Genomic DNA, 20,441 nt, shown 5'->3' on the forward strand with positions numbered 1-20,441 from the left:
TCTTGTTCACCCTACTGTTGTAAAGACTCTCACTATATTTGCTGCATATGTTTGCCTTTTGTCTTTCAAATTCAAGTTTTATATTGTAATTATGCCCCCAAAGTAGAGTACAAGTCCTTTAGATTCAAAGAAGATGTGCAGACCTAGAGTAAGCATTTTCCAACAACAGTGACTAAAGTCTCAGCAACCTCTCTTTTGGTTTTCAGAGGGCATCCAAAGTAGTGGGGTTTATAGTAGTACACTATATAGTACAATACCCTCTCACCACTATCTTACAGAGTGGAGTAAGGTTCAGGTGAAAAAAATAATTTACTTTTAAGAATTTTAATTGCTACACATTATTTATGGTATTATAAAATTCATGTGTTAAGAAAATTGAATTTTATCCAGTAAAAAAAGGTTATTTTGAGATGTTAGCACAAAAGGTCCCAGAATTCTATGAGATTCCCAGCAAGAAAGGTTTTGCAAGTCACCAGTTTTATTTTGTATATCACATTTTGTGGGTTATTTAGTGATTATTGTATTAAGAAAAGTGTATGTTATCAGAATTAAAGTTTTGTTACAAATAATTGCATGTAGAAAAGTGTATTCTCAACGATCTCTAGAAAAGATGAACATTTTTGGGTTTTGGACCCTGACCCAATTTTCCACAGATTCAGTGTATCTAACATTTGCATTTTTCTCCTTTGTACATTTTCTAGAAACAATACCTCCACACATATTGAGGATTTGATCATGTTATTATTCAGTTCACAGGATTATAGATTTAGCGGGAGAAAGGATCTTAAAGTATATCTGGTCCAACATCTTTGTTTAACAAATGAGAAGACTGAGGTCCACAAAGATTAAGGCAACTTGCTCAGGATCACATAACTAGTACATGGCTGGCTATTTAAACTCAAATTGTTAAACTCCAAATCCAATGACCTACCATTCTCCTAGCTAAACGAATTTAAGTTTCTATAGCCAGAGTAATATGTTTAGTAAAGACAGTGAAATATACTGTTTTCAAGTTAATCTGAAGCAGGTATTCAAGAAATTGCATTGTGCTGGGAGAGCCAGGAGTCAAAGGTTCTGGTCCCACTGCTGTGACTAATTGATTGCATGATCTTTGAAATGGTCATTTAACCCACATATGTAGGCTTTCTATTAAAATTAAGTACAAGCATTGGACAATTATAGTCTTTATGAATAAGAACAAATCCTTGAGATTATTTAGTCCAACTTTCATTTTATATACAAGGAAAATGAGAATCAGAGAACTTGACTGACTTGGGCAAGATCACATAGTTAATTAGTGACAGACCTTGGGCAAAAATCTATAGACACCAACTGCTAGTCTTTAGATCTTTATATGGTACCACATTCTTCAGCAGATCCTGTTGGAGCTAGGATTCTAAAGCATCAGAAGTTCAAACAAAATATTACAATACAAAAACCTTTTATCATTTTGATTCCTGAAATTTTACTATGATGTTTACTGTGATGTTTAAAAGATAACCATCTCTTTATTTTTTCTTTGCAAAAATATCCGTATTTTGTCCTCACCAATAATTATTTTCCACCTCTGAACATGTTAGGGAATGAATAAATTAACAAGTTTATAAAGTCAATTTTCTTCTTTCCACAATTTATTGCTACTGAAGAAGTAACTGATATAGGAGTGCAGTAAAATTTAGTTTAACCAGAAAAGGACCCCAAAGGAGACAATTTCACTCTATAACTAGATCACTTATTTAACAATATGAAATGGTGTGATAAATAAGATATCGTGTATTGCATTCATCCACCACCCCAAAGTATGCAGTATTTCATTAAGTAGAATGTACAGGAACAGAAGTCATCTCCTTAGGACATGATAGCAGAAAATCAGATAACAGCATATTTCACAAAGAAGTGTTAAATTGGACAGAGTATCTAAGAAGACTCCTACAGGAAAGGAATTCTCTGGTATTCAAATGAATAACTTAGATAATTTCCTTCAGTTTTGTGCACCAACCTTGCATGCATTTATGCACTTAGTAACTTTGGAAAAACAGTGGCAAAGAAAAGTAGAATGCTGAATTGCTTTTTGCTAGGGAGTTAGCATGCAAAGGCATTCTATCTGTTACTTAATAGAAGAGATGTTATCCCTGAAAAGGTCAATGAATTTGTCTTCCCAGCCATCTCTGACTATGACAGAAATGTACTATGCTTAAATGGAATAAAGATGAATTTTGAACCCGAATAGAACAAAATTCTATTTAAGAACTTTGGGAGCTTAAAAAAATCTCACATTTAAAGGAAAAGGAACTCAAAGATCATTGTCACTACTATCCAAAACAATACTCATATAAAACTTAATAAACCACAAAATAAAGGTCTGAACATGAAAATTTAGTTTATATAGTATAGAGTGTTATAGCATTACTCTGTGTGTATATGTGTGTAAAAGGGTTTTTTTTTTAAAACCCTTGTACTTCGGTGTATTGTCTCATAGGTGGAAGATTGGTAAGGGTGGGCAATGGGGGTCAAGTGACTTGCCCAGGGTCACACAGCTGGGAAGTGGCTGAGGCCGGGTTTGAACCTAGGACCTCCTGTCTCTAGGCCTGACACTCACTCCACTGAGCTACCCTGTAAAAGGGTTTTGAATATGCCTCACAATAAACTGATCAACACTATAGTTACTGGGATAGTTCAAAAGATATTTTTCTGTCTCCATGTGAAATAGTTGACTTTCTTCTACATTCTTTTTTAGATAATTAATTTTCCCATGGCAACAAAGTACTCCCCAATGAGTCCATTTGAGTTTTCTCCCCAGTACAAATTTAGAATCAATAGGAGATATCCTTCTGATGGACAAATGGGGTGGTTTTTTTTTTCTTTTCTTTTCTTTCTTTCTTTTTTTTTTTTTTTTTGCATAAAGTAGGAAACTTTCAAAATGGAAGACAATACTGTGTTCTTAGGGAATGTCATGGTCACTTGGGTTCCAGAAGAAAACTTATGTATGCTTATATTTTCTGGTGACAAAATAAGCATTTAATTTAAGTACTATCCTCAATCTAGGAGCCAAGAGGACCAGACAAATTCACAGTCAGCAATAAAGGATGTTCTACTACAGAGACATTTAGAGCCCTGGGACATATTTTTCACCTTGGAAATACACATTTATTTTGGCATTAATTTCAAAGACATCAACATTTGTCAAGGGTTACTAAATCACCCAGATGAACAAAATCTGTTAATAATTAGAATACCACACACTGAACAAGCATCTGATATAAAAAGTTTTCCAAAAGACTAAAAGATATTCTCATTTGAAAATTACTGAAGTCTGGGAATATTTACTCTTAGGGCATAATAGTTCTTTAAAAAAAAAACAAAACAAAAAAAAAACTCTTACCTTCCATTTTAAAATCAATAGTAAGTACTGGTCCCAAGGCTGAAGAGTGATAAGGGCTAGGCAATTAGGGATGAGTAACTTGCCCAGGGTCACATAGCTAGGAAATGTCAGGTCAAATTTGAAACCAGAATCTCCCATCTCTAGGTCTGGCTCTCTCTCCTTTGAGGGGATAGTAGATCTAAGAATCACTTCCTTCCCCATCTCAGTTTCATTCTAAATAATTATTTTTCTATTGTCTACTAAAAACCCCACTGAAATACATTGTGAACCAATTCAAGAGGAAAGACAAGATATGAAGAATTGTCAGAATCAACAAAAACAACTACTCCTTTGCTTGTTATAATGAGTGCCTCTTAACTTGGAACCACAAAATCTTTATATTGGTAATCCACTATACAACTCAGTTTAAAATAAGATGACATAAGATGACTTCTTGTATGTATCTACAGAGAAAATCACAGACAGGCCCTTCATTGACTTGTATTTTTTTTTTCTGTGTAAAACATTTGAAAATGCCTCAAGGTTTGAGAAAAGGACATTTGTAGATCATTGCCTAAGAAAACTTACATGTGCAGAAATATGGCAGAACCCTACCATGTAGCTAGTTAGTTCTGACCATACAGTACTCAGATGGCAACAAATTATTTACATAAAATAATCCAGGTATACATTAATCTTGATATGATTTTAAGAGTGCTCAAAAAACTGACTCTTGTATTGCTTATAATTGATTTCTGTAACCCTGAGTTCAATTGAACCTCAACCTTGCCAAATTCCTAGCCCTTTCCTAAGGCTACACTCCCAAAGACTGGTCAGTTATCTCAGTCTCCTAATTTTACCCAAATTAATCAATTAACATATGTATCAAACAACTGTAGATGCCTTAGGTCACATGAACCCCTGATATGGGCATTAGCTCCACCTATTTAGGTTCCAACAGTTTGTATCTCATGAAGATTACTTCATAATGTTAATGTATCAGACCACTTGTCTTTTCCCTTCCCCCTATGCTGTTGTAACCCCAATAAAAATAGCAGTATGTCAGCTAAGGGTTAAGCTTCATCCCAGTGAAACTCTGAACCATTGAAGCTCTTAACCATCAGAGCTCCTAACCATGGAAGCTCTTATCTGCCAGAGCTTACTTGTTGTCTGACTACCTTATGCCAGAACTCTATCTGTGGGTCTTCTTTTTCGCCTTATGTTTTCTTTCCATTAGTCCTTAACCCCTAACCCATTTTTCTCTCAGTCCCTTGTTCTCCTTTCTGAGTGTCCTACTCACTAGAAATCTTCCTGAAGTTGGTGAACGGTTTCAAAAGTCTACCAAAGGGGGACAGCTGGATGGCTCAGTGGATTGAGAGCCAAGCCTAGAGACAGGAGGTCCTAGGTTCAAATCTGACCTCAGACATTTCCTAGCTGTGTGACCCTGGGCAAGTCACTTAACCCCCATTGCCTAGCCCTGTAACAAATAAAATTAATATAGAAGGATATATATAAAAGATATTAGGGTTAAAAAAAAAGTCTACCAATGAATTTCACTATCCAGTTTTAAATGACCTTAAAAGATGAAAATTCAGGCTTCTTAAAAAGAATCTTAGATACTAGCTTAAATTAATATGTTTCAGAGCAATAACTAGATCTCATAGTGTAAGTAAAGAAAGAAAATGCACACAGGTACAAAATCTGCAAATTTATATAGTTTACCTGAATTCACATAAACTATACTTGTGCTCAGTAAGTTTTTTTTATTCTTTGTTCAAGAATCTTTGACCAAAATCTCCCTTACCACTCAACTCCCAGCTCCCTAAAAAACAACCCATAACAACTTACTTCGACATCACAGAGATATTCTGTTCCATCTAAAAGTATCACTTTGCACTGCATATTTTTAGGCTTCTTAACAATTTTCAAAGGAGATCGAGAGAGTTTACTGCAAGATGATTTCTGAGAAAGTTTATCGTCTTCAAACTGCTGATATTCGAGCTGTCTTGAAGCTGTAGCAGCCAATTCCTGTTCCTTGTCAGTGACCTGTGAAGAACAAAGGAATTTTAATTGAAGACAAAAAATAAATATAATACTGTATTGCTCAGGCAACAACAAGGTACTTTAAGAACTGACCCCCCCCCCCCCAACCTCCCTAGAGAGATAGATTTATATACACACACATAGTTTTACTTAAAGTACTTGCACTGGCAAAATTTATCAATAATCATTTTATTTCAAATAGGAATCCTGAAATATATAAGAAGAAAAAAAGGATAAAATGTGAACCCTGGTCTTCTCTTTTTCTTTTAACCTTTATCTTCTCTCTTAGATTCAAGACTAAGTATCAATTACTAGGCAGAAGAGATCTAAGAGTTGGGCAAACAGGATTAAGTGACTTGCCCAGGATCACACAGCTAGGAAGTGCCTGAGGCCACATTGACCTCAAGTCCTCTCAACTCCAAGTCTGGCTCTCTATCCAAACACTGGTCTTTTTCAAGGTATTATGTGGTAATTAGATACTGCAGGACCCTAAAATAAATCCTATTTATTTATATTACTGTAGCCTAACTTTTATTCACTGTAATTTCATAATATATAATTTGTTACATATACATATACACATATACACACATATAATATGAATAATATACACATATATCTCACTGTGTATCCATCCATATACAGGATTATAAGTATACACATACATGTATGTGCATATATCTGTATATATGCATATTTCATACCTACAAGGGTATGTGTATGTATACATATACACACATATGCAGGCTCTTTGAAAATAGAGACTAGTTTTTTTTCTGTATCCTCAGTGGCTGGACCATAGTAGATGCTATTTATTGACTGTCTTGGTCACATCTATTCATATATACGTATGTATATATATATATACACATAAATATATATGCTCCTAGGAGCCAATACACAGAAGTTAAGGGTTTAAAAAATGTAAAAAAAAAGACAAAAAAACAAACAAACAAAAATATATATATATATGCTAGCAAACTTTCTATGTAAAAGAAACAAAGGAAAATGAAGCCGCAAGACCTAATCTTTTCTGAAATTTTATCAGTATGAAAATATCTGATGACTCCAAATTAATTCAATATACTCAGCACCACTGAAATTCATCACAAATTAATCCCCCAAGTCTGCTTCCCTTCACTGTAATGAGCCAGCATGAGAATGGATCAGATCTCTTCCAAAGCTTTAATCTGCTTTCAAATAAAAACAGACCAGTCCAGGCTAGATTCAACAGGGTACAGGAAGTCCTACTGCAACAAGATTCTCCTTAAATCCCTTAGAAATCCCTTAAATACCAGAGAGATTCAATACATCTCCCCTAAAAATGCCTTCTTTCAATTCCCTATGTATTGAAATGGTAACACCCCCCCCCACCTCAAACAAAACAAAAACCACCATAACAGAGGCCAACAAGTTTATGCCAATCTTTCTAGTTATACATGCTAAAAGACAGACCAAAGAAAAAGAGAAACATCTCAAGATTGACATGATTTGGGGGAATATTCAGGAAATTCTTTTGCAAAAATCTTCCAACATTCTGTTCAATAGAAATTTCACTAAATGCAAATCACTTTAGTGGCCACTTATCATTGCTCTGCTTTGGTTTCTCTTAGGCTCTAATTTAACAACAAAGACCCACATTTCAGTGGCAGTACCTAAGCCTTCTCTCTTTCCTTTTAGAAGGTATCTCCTGCCTTGCATTCCTCCTATCAAGTAGACTGTTAACACAGTCATTTCATCTATTATTCTGTCCAGGGAGGAACCCTAAGGAGTTTAAGAAAAATGTGATGTGGGGCAGCTAGGTAGGCTTAGAGGGGATAGAGAGCTATGCCTGGGTTGTCAAATCTGGCCTCATATATTTTCTAGCTCCATGACCCTGGACAACTCATCTAACTGCAATTGGTTGGCCCTTACCACTCTTCTGCCCTAGAACCAATATTTAGTATTGATTCTAAGATTGAAGAAAGGAGAGAGAGAGAGAGAGAAGAGAAGAGAAGAGAAGAGAAGAGAAGAGAAGAGAAGAGAAGAGAAGAGAAGAGAAGAGAAGAGAAGAGAAGAGAAGAGGGGAAGGAAGGGAGGGAGGAAGAGAGGGAGGGAGGATGGAGACCAGTTTTCCAAACTGGTGAGGAGAAAAGAAAATGGCACACCATTTACATCAGAGGAATGCTTAGCTGGAGCACTGTCCTCACCTAAAGAATCTGTGTCTTGCAGCTCAGTCCAAATGTCTCACTATAAATATTCTGGCCTCGGAGCATTAAAATAGCAACTCCAAAAGGTCATAAAAATGTTAGCTTTATTTTGGCCTTGAGATAGTTTAAGAAGAAGTCTGGGAATCTTGGAATTTTGTCTACAATGATACCTATAAGAATGAGCAGTCATGGGGCAAATTACTCACAAATAATAAGCTGGTTTAAATTGTACCCTTAAACACTCTCCTTTCATGCCAGTGAATGTGAAGTTTTATATTTCCTCTGCCCAAATAAACATACCTCTGTGAAAATATTTTTTAGGAGGCACTCAAGTTCAAGACCAAGAGTTGCCCTATTGAGAAGAAAGTAGGCTTTTAGGGATACTAGAGAGGCAAGTAGTCTTTTGATATGTATGTGGGGAACTAACAGGAATAGAAATTACAATGAAAGATGTTTGGTTTTGGTTTTTTTTTGAGTGGGATAAACAATCCATTATAAACTTAACATTGTGGGGTAGCTAGGTGGCTCAGTGTATGGAGAGCTAAGCCTAGAAATGGGAGATTTGGGGTTCAAAGATTCAATATAACCTAAGACTTCTACTTTGAAACCAACATTAAGTATTGATTCAAAGAGAGAAGGTAAGGGTTTTTTTTTTTTAATTGAATTAAATTAACATTGAACTTTAATATAAACAATTAAACAAGCTTAGAAATTATTTATGTTGAATGTGTTTTAAACATAAAATATCCTAAACATTTTTCAGTCATTCTCATTAATTCTATATCAAGATTCTTTGTCCATTATTCTAATTCGCCTTTTATCTTACAATATGGATTATGGAAGTTTATATGTATATGTATACATAGTATATGTTCTTATTTTAAAGTTACATATATAATATAAACTATAGACTACATATCTTATGTATTAAAATATGTATAAGGCCTCTTATAAAAGGTCCCTTTTTTATTACGTCCCCTGATGTTATGCTTTTTCTCATTTTCCATTATTTCATAAAGGTGTTTTTAAATTTCTTTGTATTTCTTAAATGTATTGATCTTAAATGTATTACAATATTCCATTTCATTAATGTCATAATTTATTTGTTTATTCCTCTACTGCTGAACATTTGTTTACATTTCTTACTTGTTTCTTGCATATAATGATAAAGAATCTTAGAACAGAAAGCTCATCTTTTGTTGTTTCTGACAACACATTCTGGATATATTCCCAGCACTGTAATTAATGACTCAAAAAATATGATTATTTTTAACTTATTCTATACTACCCTTCAAAAAGATTGTTCAAGTTTGCAACTTAACCAGTAATGAATGAGAGTAGCTATTCTCCCACAACCCCATTAGCAGTGAGTTGCTTTCCATTTTTATAGGAAGAGCACCAGTCCTTGTCATAACTGGCCAACTGAGCCTCAGCAAGGATCAGTCAGTGTATAAGGAAAGAATCTATAAAAAGCTAGCTCCTATGACTTGGGAACAAAAAAGTACATTTACTGGTATCTTTCCTAAGGCACAGAGTTGGTCTCCTATAAATGTTCAGCTTTATTTCTCATTTCAAGGTTATGATTATAAGAAGTAGAAGGGAACTTTTATTTATTTTCTCATTTCTCCCAGTCCATGCATAAACGTAGATATTTTTCAACCCTAACAATTTAATTGAATGCAAAGAAGTTTATCCTATTCAGTTAGAAAAATATCTATTAAGTGCTATCTATGTGCAGGATATGAATTTTCTATGTGCAGAGGGTTATAAAACCTTTTTAGAGAGAAGTATACAGTAAGGTACAAAATTATCATACCCTATGATTTTATTAATTACATTTTTAGGAATATATATTGAAAGTCTGTTGTCAAAACAAACACCAGTTTTCTATCCAAAGACTTTTATAATGACATTATGTGAAATCATCAACAACTTAAATGTCCAACACTAGGGGAATGATCAAATGAATTAATGAAATGGAATATTATAATCCATTTAATACCAGGAAGACTTAGTTCTTAGATAAGACATTGCCTTGCCTTTGGGGAATTTAATCTATTTGGGGGAGAGGTAAAGAAATAAGTATGTAAATAATATTATAACACTTGTTACAGAGACTTAATGTGAAGGTGACATTTTGGGGGCTGATACAGGGCCTGTTTTTTGTTTTTAAACTATAATTAGTAGGAAATGAGTCTTAGCAGCAACTCTTGTGGGAAAATCAAGACAGATGTAAGACTAGGGAACATTGCATAAATTAATTTTTGGCTTAAGGGACCACAATACTTGTTCACTTATTGTTAGACTGGCCCCTCCTGAAAATGCTCCTGAACTGAGAGGGAAAGGTGGCAAGAGAATAGGAGCCACAACTGCAAATTTTGGTAGGGCGGAGAGATCCAAATCCTAATAGGGTATGACATGAGCCTGTTGGCAAATCAATGACAATAACAACAATCTGTATGGGAAAAGGTTGATGTATTAAGGGGTCAAAGCAATGATGAAGGAAGGGGCAAGCCAGAAAAGCAATATCAAATCAGGAAAGACCTCTGATGGAATGTCATCACTGATACCATCTGTTGACTATGGACCAGTCACTCATTCTAAGACTCAATTTCCTCATCTGTAAACCAGGAATAAATGTCTGTTGTACCTATCATACGGGGTTATTGTAAGGATATAATTAGGTAATAGTCATAAGATGCTTGGTGAATTTTACAATGCTATATAAATGCCAGCTACTGTTATTACTTAGTCTAGTATAATGGATAAAGAACTGGCCTCGGTGAAGATGATCTGGGGTTAAATCTTGCCTCTGACAGCAATTGAATATAAAATTAGCCAAGGCAAACCCTTAACCTTAACTGGAAACACTACAGAGAAGGCTAGGACCTTTAGTGGTAGAGAAGTTCCTCACCAGCAATTCCCATAACCCAAGAAATCGCAGGTACAGAAATAAAGCTATAATAATATAATAAAATTAGTATTAAATCAGATTGGGTACCACCTCAGCTGCTAAAAACAGGATCTTCTTAATCCTTTCACCAATCCATGCTTCCTCTCTCAACTCCTGGTACAAATTATTTTGTAGATATTTTGTATTGACTTATCTGTGTATATGCTGTTTCCATCCCAATACAAGGTAAGCACTTTGAGAGGAGGAATTGTTTCATTTTTCTGTTTTTATTCCCATTGTCTAATCCTATGTCGAATACATAGCATACACTCAATAATGCTATTTGTGTTTCAGGCAGCCCAGGGCAGAAGTAGGGCTGAACAAAGCAGCAATGAGAGTTTGGGAAAAGAGAGTAGTAATAGGCTTCTTACATATAAGGCCAAATCACTGGGAATGAGAAACCAATAAGATGGCAGACACAATGAAGAGGCACACTGGTATCCAAGGACTGTCCTTGCTCCACTTAGACGACACAACAACATAAAGAGTTTTTTTTCCCCTTCATGAATATTTTATTTTTTCCCCTATTATATGCTGAAACAATTTTTAACATGGTTTTTTTTCATATTTTGAATATCAGATTCTTTCCTTTCCTTCTCTTCTTACCTTTTCCCTGAGATGGCAAGCAATTTGATATAGGTTATACATGCACTATCATATAATACATATTTCCATATATATCACAACATGAAGATTTCACCCACTCTTAAGTACTGAATGGAATGTCAGATGCTGGCACTGTCTAAATTCTACAGGAAATCTCAATCCTAGCTGCTCTTTAATCCTCAGGTTATTCAAGTCATGATGGGGAATCTCTAAAAACATTTCATCAATTCAAAATATTGCAAGAAGATGGTTGTACAGTTCCTCCCAGATGTGTTGCTGTTAATATTAGGCAGAATATGAATTCTTGCAGTTGGCTTCTCCTATTTATTTTTAGCTCAGTTTAATCTTATACTCTTATGCTGTGACATCCTGAGTATCTCACTGATACAGTCCCTCCACAGGTTCTCAATATTTGTGGCTGTTTTCGAAGTAATATATGTACTAACTCTTGTGCAAGCTTAGTCACTATGTCAATTGTTTTAAGTTCTTTCCAAGCTTACATCATCACCCATGTCTGAACCCTCCATAGGGTTCCAGTATGATGGATTTAAATAAATTTTTAGACATACATTTAAAGATACTCTCTATCTTCTTCCCTGAATATTTTCTCATTTCTGTGTTTTTATGGTATTGATCTCTCTTGGTTCTTCTATTTGTGTGGCTGCTGCTTCTTTCTATGTGGCTAGATCAACATCCACTCCCTATGTCTCCTGCCTATAAGGCTCTGTCCTGAGCCTTCCTTTTTTCTTTTTGTACCTTTCTTTTATGGTAATTTCATCAACTTCCAAGATACAATTACTCCTTCTATATAGATAGCTCCCACATCCATATATCTATCACTAGTTTCTCTCCTATCTCCCAGTCTCACATTACCAGCTGCCTAATGGACATTTCAAACTGGATATGCTATAAACATCTCAAATCCAACAAGTCTAAAATAAATGTCATTACCTCCTCCCACTTTCCTCCCAACCCACCTATTGTTCTAATTCCCCTTTTTCTACTGAGGTCACCATCATTATTCCATCACTCAGGTTTACAATTGTGGCTATTTATCTTCAACTCTTCCTTCTCCTTCACCAGCTGTCAAACCAGTAGCCAAAGGTTATCAATTCTATCTCCACCATATCTTTCACACCCATCACTTTCTTTCTACTCATTAAACCCTCTCCCCTACTCTATTAACTGACATTATTGCAATAATTAATTCCCATTCTCTCTCTGTCTTTGTCTCTCTGTCCAATTCCTCTGCCAAAGTGATGTTGCTAAGGCATTAACCTGACTATGTCATTTTCTTCCTCAAAAACTCTAGTGGCTATCAACTTGGATAAAATGCAAACTTATCTTTGGAGCTTTTAAAGTTCTTCACAGTATGACTCCAACTGATCTTTCCAAGCTTATTATTCCTCTTCCATGAACTCTACATCATAGCCATTCCAAACAAATTGAGATTTCTCGTAACATTCCATTTGCCATCCTTGCCTTTGTGCAAGCTGCCCCTCTTGCCTCGAATGTACTTTCTCTTCACCTTCATTCCTTAGATTGCCCAGCTCCCTTCGAAGATCAGCCCAAATGTTTGTAACCTTTAAATAAGGCCGGATCCCATCTCCTTCTCCAGTGAAATGATGATGCATTTATTTTGCAAATATACTTTTATATTTACTTATATGTATTAGGGGTTTTCTCTCTCATAGAAATTAGGTTCCTTGAGAATGTGATTGTTTCAGTTTTGTCTTTGTGTTCCCAAATCTCACTGTGTGGCACATTTTTGTTGTTTCTCAGTCATTTTTCTGTCATGACAGACTCTTCATGACCTCATCTGAGGTTTTCTTGGCAAAGATAGTAGAGCGTTTGCCATTTCTTTTTCCAACTCATTTTACAGATGAGGAACTGATGCAAACATGATTAAGTGACTTGGCCAGGGTCCCATAGCTAGTAAATATCTGAGGCCAGCTATACTCTCATGAGGATGAGTTTTCCTGACTCCAAGCCTGCTATCCAGTGTGCTAGCTACTGCTCATATATAGTAGGTGCTTAATAAATACTTATTTAATAACTGGTTAAAATTGTATTACAATTTCCCAAACAAAAATTTCTAAGTGAATAACGTTCTCATTATAATGTTTTAGTACTTAAAAGGAAAGGACAAGAAACATATTATAGGATCATGGACCTAAAGCTATTAAATTTGAAACTTGGATACATATTGAAATAGGTCTTTACACATAGCATGTACATAAAACAATTAGGTATTCTATTCTCATCTATGAAAGAGTTAGGACTTTATAAAGTAGAAGATTTATAGACCTCTACAACATAGATCAGGTAACTTCCCTACATAATTTTTATGCATATTTTATATACATATGAACATAAATAAGAGAATATATATGTATATGTCTGTGTGTATGTATCCACCATATGTGTACATATATATATATATCAGTTATAAAAGTATACATATATACCACATATATTAAAATGTATATATATATATTGACATATATATATACATATATATATGCCTGTCTATGTATTCATACACGCTATTCTCACTTTGCATAAATTCTCTTTGTGCAAATTTGACTTTATGTAAAGAAATGTGTATTACAAAAGAATGAATGTGGAGTGGATTGAGTCTCATGGAGAAGATCTGTCAAGTGAGGATCTGATTGAACTGCTAGCTACAAAGAGAGCAAAAGAAGAAAGGGAAACTTCAGGACCTGAACTCAAACCAAAAGGGTTTATGATGAAAGAGTTGGCAGAAGCATTTCATCATGAGAGTTAATTTGTTTCTTGTACTGAAAAGATGGATCCACAGTCTTCAAGATTTTTTAAAGTTCAAAGACTAGTTGTGGATAATCTTGCTCGCTATCATCAACTACATAAGGATAAAAGAGAACCACTGCCCAAACATCTCTGAATAACTTTATCGCCACTAGTGACAAAAGCTGGTGCATCTGGTGGGAAGGAAGCCACAAAATGCACACCTATGTAATTTTACTGGATAGTACTGTACACACTTTATCATTACGTTTGCCTTTTATTTCCCAATTCTATTTATTATCATGGTACAGTATTTAATATGGCTGCACTTTTAGTTCATTTTATGACTTCAGTAAAGGTATTATTTTGGGGATGCCCTTATTATATAGGCTAAGTGAAGTGGGTTGATAGGGGCAAATTCGTATTATATAAAAGTTGGTTTATGTAGAGGTCTGAGGAAGGTCTACTTATGTAAAGTGAAAACCGTGTGTCTCTGTGTATATAGTTATATGTATATATTTAAATATAATATCATATGGAGAAGAGGGAGCTACAAAAAACTTCCCATTTGATATCTTCTTGCCTACAGCTTGGCTGGACTAGATACTACGTTGTAAAGGACTCAATCCTTCTATGCCCAGAACTTCTGAACTGGAGCTCCTCTGTCCTGTTGGTTATTTGTCTCACTTGGCCCATTACATGAAGCCATGTCTCACTTTAATCTACCTTATCCTGCCCCAATCTCTCTGATGACACTGAATTTTACATGTACAACTTCCTTTCAGACATCTCACACTGAATGTCCAATAGATACCTGAAACTCAACATGCCCAAACTAAAACTCATTATCTCTCCACTAAATCCTTCCCCAGTTCCTAACTTCCTGATGATTGTAGAAAAGTTGTGAAATCTAAATTTTTTGAAAGTTTTAAAAATAGGATATATTTTTATCTGCTGGAGATAGAGAATAAACTTTGGTCCCTAATAGTTTCTTTTTATTTTAAATAAACCCTTCCTTTCTGTCTTAGAATCAATACTTAGTATTGGTTCCAAGGCAGAAGAGTGTTAAGGGCTAGGCAACGGGGGTTAAGTGACTTGGTCAAGGTCATAGCTAGGATGTGTCTAAGGCTACTGAGCCACCTAGATGCCCTAGCCTCATAGTTTCTTCCTAGCTTTAAGATATCAAGTATCCTATAAAATATGGAAAATAAGCACAGCAAATATTCTTAATTGATATTTTTGTAAGGGAAAAGTTGACCAATCTAACCATAACCCCTCTGTATTTGCTGAATAACTGGAAGATGTGGTGTGGGGAGCTGGCTGACAAAGATGAGAAACTTTTAGAGACCTGCTGTTTACTAAATTGAGGCTGACCTCTTTTTTCACTGGGGTGCTATGTGCTGCTGCTGCAGAGAACTGCTCCAATGCCTGCTGTTGTTCCTCCCTGAGCGGCTGCTCTGCTGGCTGCTGTTGAACCCCAGCTTGTCCCTGCTGTCCAGAGGCTTCTTCGTGCTCTGGCTCTTGGTCCTGCTTTGATTCAGAGTCAGATCCAGATTCCGTAGTCATGATTGATGGTTCTGCAAGAAAAGAAAGAGAACCCAACTGCTCAGTACAATTTTCTCCACACTGAAATAGAAAAGGGAATATGAGAGGATTTTTAACCTCAGCTGGAAAATCTATAGCTAATGCAAAAATTATTAATGAAGTTCTTTCTGCTCTCCAACTACCTAAAGCCCTAGCTGTAGTTCACTGCTCTGCCCATACAGGTGGCACTGACCCTGTCTCTAAGGGAAATAATCGGGCAGATATTGCTGCAAAGCTAGCAGCTATAGAAGGGCCTGAATTAATTTTAACATTAACAACCACTGATGACTTAAATTTATCACTTTCCTATGATGAGAAGGAAGTAACAAAATGGAAGCAGAAATTTAAAGCCAAACAGATAAATGGAGTATGGGTGTCCTCTGAAGGAAAACCCCTGCTAGACACTTTTATCGCCAAATTTGCCAATCTATTCATTAAAATGGTCATTTTGGTACCCAGGGCATCGTGGACTCTGTTAAGAGAGTATGGATAGCTCCTGGCATAACCACTATAGCCTCTAAAGTGTGTGCAGCTTGCCCTACTTGCCAAGCATATAACCAACATGCTTTTCATGGCAAGGCTTTTGGTGGGCGTCCATTGACTTACACACCTTTTGAGCACCTACAAATTGACTTCATAACAATGCCAAAGGCTGGACAATATAAATTCTGTCTGGTCATAGTGGATCAACTGACCAGGTGGCCGGAAGCATTTCCTACTGCCCGAGCCACATCAGCCTTTGTTGCCAAGGTGCTTTTAAAAGAAATCATTCCTCGTTTTGGTCTGCCTGCATGTATTGACTCAGACTGAGGGAGTCACTTTACTGATTCAGTTTTATCTGAAATATATTCATGCCTGGGGATAACTCCAAAATTCCATGTACCATATCATCCCTAGAGCTCAGGCCAAGTTGAACGGATGAACAGAGAACTTAAAACTATGATTGGAAAATTATGTACTGAGACACATCTAAAATGGCCTGAAATTCTCCCTCTAGCTCTATTTTATCTTAGAAGCAGACCTAGGGGAGATCTACACATCTCACCATATGAGATGCTTTTTGGACATCCTTTTTCTCCTGCATATACATCACTATTAGGAGGAGATACTTCTATTGCTTCCTATATACAGGAATTGCAACACAGACTGCGTGAGCTCCATGAATCCGGAACTGCAATACAAGCAGGACCAATAGACTTTTCACTTCACGACCTGAATCCAGGAGGCAAAGTGTATATAAAGAACTTCCAGCGCACTGGGGCAACCCAGCCTTCATGGGATGGCCCGTTTGAAATTTTATTAACCACCCCAACAGCTAAAAAGATCAGAGAAAAGGACTCTTGGATTCATTGCTCACATGTAAAGAGGGCATCTTCTATTGAACCTGATTGACTGTTTCCTGTTACCTGCATTGGAGATAACAGTTCATAGACTCATGGATGCTAATTTTGGAATCATTGGTTTGTCTTGATTCTTTCCCTGATTTTATTTTAATTTTCTTATTGATTTTCCTAATATCTTTTAATAGAATAATTGATATTTTTGTCTTTTTTCTCATTTCTTGTACTTCAGTACATATAATCACTTAATTTTTCCCATGCTATAATTTTAATATATATATGTATATATATTGCTGTAATATTACTGCTTACTCACAAGGTTTAGACTCCAAGAACTTGCCATATATTGTTAAATGTTATGGGACTGTGATTAATGCTTCTGTCTAATTCCAGGAGAAGGGAACACATGAGCCATTAATAATGCTAAGAAAAGCACAAGGTCATGGAGACTGACCGACCAATCCAATGGGATTGCTGAGAACATCTGCACAGTGCCAAGGAGCACAAGGTTAAAGATCATACATATACAGGTGGGATTGAGGTACTCCCACGCCAACACTGAGGACTTGAACTCAGTGTAAGAATCGAAGCTGCGACGCTTAACATATGTTAAGACGTAGGACTCTCTGAACTACACTGCCTGTCAGGTACCGCAGGTTGGCTATCATCTGGCTCACCCATATATTCCTGAGAGTAAAGGGAATGACAGACGCTTCCCTTGCATATAAATCTGGTCTTTTTTTCCCTCTCTTATAGAATGGCAACTTCCTGTAGTCTTAGCTGCAAATGGGTAAGTGCAGTATTACTGCATTGTGTCCTACACACTAGTAGGATGGAAATTATAATTGATTAGACCCTAATACAAGGGCCTGTTATAATTTTATTTTGTTTTCTTCAAAAACTTTTATGTACATAGCTTTTGATATTTTGATTTTGATTTTAATGCTTTTCTTTTCAAAAGTTTCATTTTTCTTCTATTTGATTTTTATTTTTTTTCTTTCTTCTTTTTCTTTGAATGTACTCATACAACCCCATGACTCAACTATATATCTTGAGCTGATCTGGGTATTTCTTTCTAAATACTCATGTCAGGGGGGATTGTATTTTTATAAAATCCAAGATTAATCGTATTTTATTATATCCAAGATTTAATTTTTGGTTTTGTTTGAGAAAAATTCTCAGGGAAAGAAAACTTGCTGCTTCCTTAATCCAGAGAATGAACTGTTTGCAGAGAGATGCCTGAAGAACCTACGTTTAATCAAGAGATCCAGAATGAACTTTGGGTTGCAATTGATTGAACTGATGGAGTTTGTTGCATCAAGCGATCCAGAATGAACTTTGGGTACTAATGAATGGACTGATGGGTTTTGAACAGCTACTTAAATTGTACATGATATGCCAATAGTGGACTGCCCCCAATTGGTTTCTTGTCAACGCGCTTAGCAAAACATTGGTTTTGCTTTCTCTCTTTTCCATTTCCCTCTTATCTCTAACTATTGTAGTTAGAAGACCTTTGTGGTAGAAGATGTTTGTGTAACATGATCACTTGGGGTGACTAGGCACCCAATATGATCATCAGGGGGGATTGTGTAAATAGAATTAGCTCGAGCCCATTAATAGTCAAAAATCCACTCAACCTAGGCGTGCTAATGATGTCACTCTCAGCTCCCTTAGTGGGGAGGGGAGACGAGTTACCCACACGTGACAATAAGTAACAAATCCAGAATAAGGGACTGCCCTTTGGGCAGTCCAAATCAATGTAGAAACTGCCATTTGTCCATTTGAATTAGAGGTGGACCCACGGGAAGTGACGAGAGACACTATCTCTTTAAGTAAGTTAGTGAACTTCCTGTGGGGGCAGTTGCCGTCTAGAACAGGGAGCAGAAGCATCTCCTGAGACCACAGACAGCTTACACTCTGTATTGTCACGTGGGTAAGTTAGGCTGACTTCCTTGGCCTAGCTGGGCCAATTCTAAACTCTGCCTATCTGGTTGTTGGGCCTTGTGGCTTACAGCTTCATTATTAAGCTTTATAACCTTCTTCTCTCTCCGTCCAGGCCTTTGGCCTGGACTAGCCTCTCCCTTTCTCTTTATTCCTACTTTTTACCTACCAGATTGTAAATAAACTCTTCAACCTAATGCTGACTTGGGTCTGATTTAATTACAGAATCAACCTGAATTGTTGATTCCTGGTGGCCACACATTTTAATATATATCTATAAATACCTAATTTTCCCTCTTACAGATGTGACACAATTATATTAGATAGGAGAAAAGAAATAATCAAAGGAGAAAATGAATTAATACTTAATATCAAATATAGGGTTCTGTTTCTATGGTCTACCAATAGACTGAATTTATTAAATGCGTTTACAGTCATTTGCAGCATAAGGATTGTGAGCCATGAAAATTACAAATTGAAGATTAACCTACAGGGAGAGATTACACTGATGAAGATGATTATGATTTTTGTCCTTTACTAACTTTTCCCTATAAAATAGTTATAGCCTAATATTAAAGTAACAAATCATCATAATTAAAAAATTAAAGTATTCATTGAACTTTCTTTTAAACAAATTTGATGCATCAGCAAATCAGTTATTGCCTATGAAAGTATCTTAACATGTTTTTTCCTCTGTCCCCTCCCTGACATGGTGTTTTGGGGAGCAAATGAGGAGAATGGAGAAATAGGGAAGTCCTGCTAATGCCCTGAAACTTCTTTTACTAAATCAATTTTGATTTGTCCTTGTTAGAACATATAAAGAGTTAAAACCTGGCATATTTTCTACTGAATCAAAGTTAGTTGATTTTCTGCTCTCCTTTAATTGTTTCTTAAACCACCCACTCATTGTACATCTGTATTCTTCCTACCTCCAATGGGAGTAGTACAGGATTATTGGCTCTATCCCAAAGATCCTCCTATCCCATAAACCAGGGGTTGCAAACCTATGTCCAAAAATTTTTTAAACATACTTTGATAATTGTATTTCCACCTATGTAGTTTTCTTTGTAATCTTGAATCTTTTATACAATGAATCTTAAAACATTGTTTAAAGAAGAAACCTACAGGTTTAAGCAGAAAGTCAAAAGGAAACCATGACACAAAAAAAGCTTAATAACATCTATACGAAATAGTCAAGTAGTAAATTAAAGGTAAGGCAGACCTCAATTCTCCCCTGTGGATTTTAAAATCCTTTAGATTCAAACCTAAAACTTAATGAGAAAGGATATTTCAAATGTAGTCATCACTTTTCAGCCTCTTGTAAAGCTTGTCCCTTAACCTCTCTAGACCTCAATTTGCCCATCTAGAAAATGAAGTTAGATTTCATGATCTCAAGAGTCCCTTGCTCTCCCATAGACATATGAATAGAATTTCAGAGTTGGAAGGGACCTCTTACAGTCCAATTTACCACTAAAAGACATCTCCACTAAAATATTTCAAACAAGTGGATATCCAGACTATAGCTGAAGAACTCCAATGAGGAAAAAAAATCTACTTTCCTAGGCAGCTCATTGCACTTTGAGAGAAATCTAACTACTACCTAAAAATGTCTTCCTGATAGCAAACAAATTTACTTCTTTACAACTTCTACCTCTTCT

At 35.9% G+C, this 20,441-nt stretch overlaps 1 protein-coding gene across 1 annotated transcript in view; it reads right to left on the reverse strand.

Moving 5' to 3' along the window:
• The window catches only part of EPB41L3 (erythrocyte membrane protein band 4.1 like 3), a 108,805-nt gene extending 93,321 nt beyond the window's left edge, over nt 1-15,484 (reverse strand). Inside the window, exons 1-2 of the mRNA XM_044666769.1 lie at nt 15,293-15,484; nt 5,210-5,407 (exon numbers count right to left, since the gene is read on the reverse strand). Of these exons, the coding sequence (XP_044522704.1) occupies nt 5,210-5,407; nt 15,293-15,484 (390 nt within the window). The remainder of the gene's footprint in view (nt 1-5,209; nt 5,408-15,292) is intronic.
• Nucleotides 15,485-20,441: the final 4,957 nt, after the last annotated feature.

The sequence above is a fragment of the Gracilinanus agilis genome, chromosome 1 (assembly GCF_016433145.1).
Source record: "Gracilinanus agilis isolate LMUSP501 chromosome 1, AgileGrace, whole genome shotgun sequence".
NCBI lineage: Eukaryota > Metazoa > Chordata > Mammalia > Didelphimorphia > Didelphidae > Gracilinanus > Gracilinanus agilis.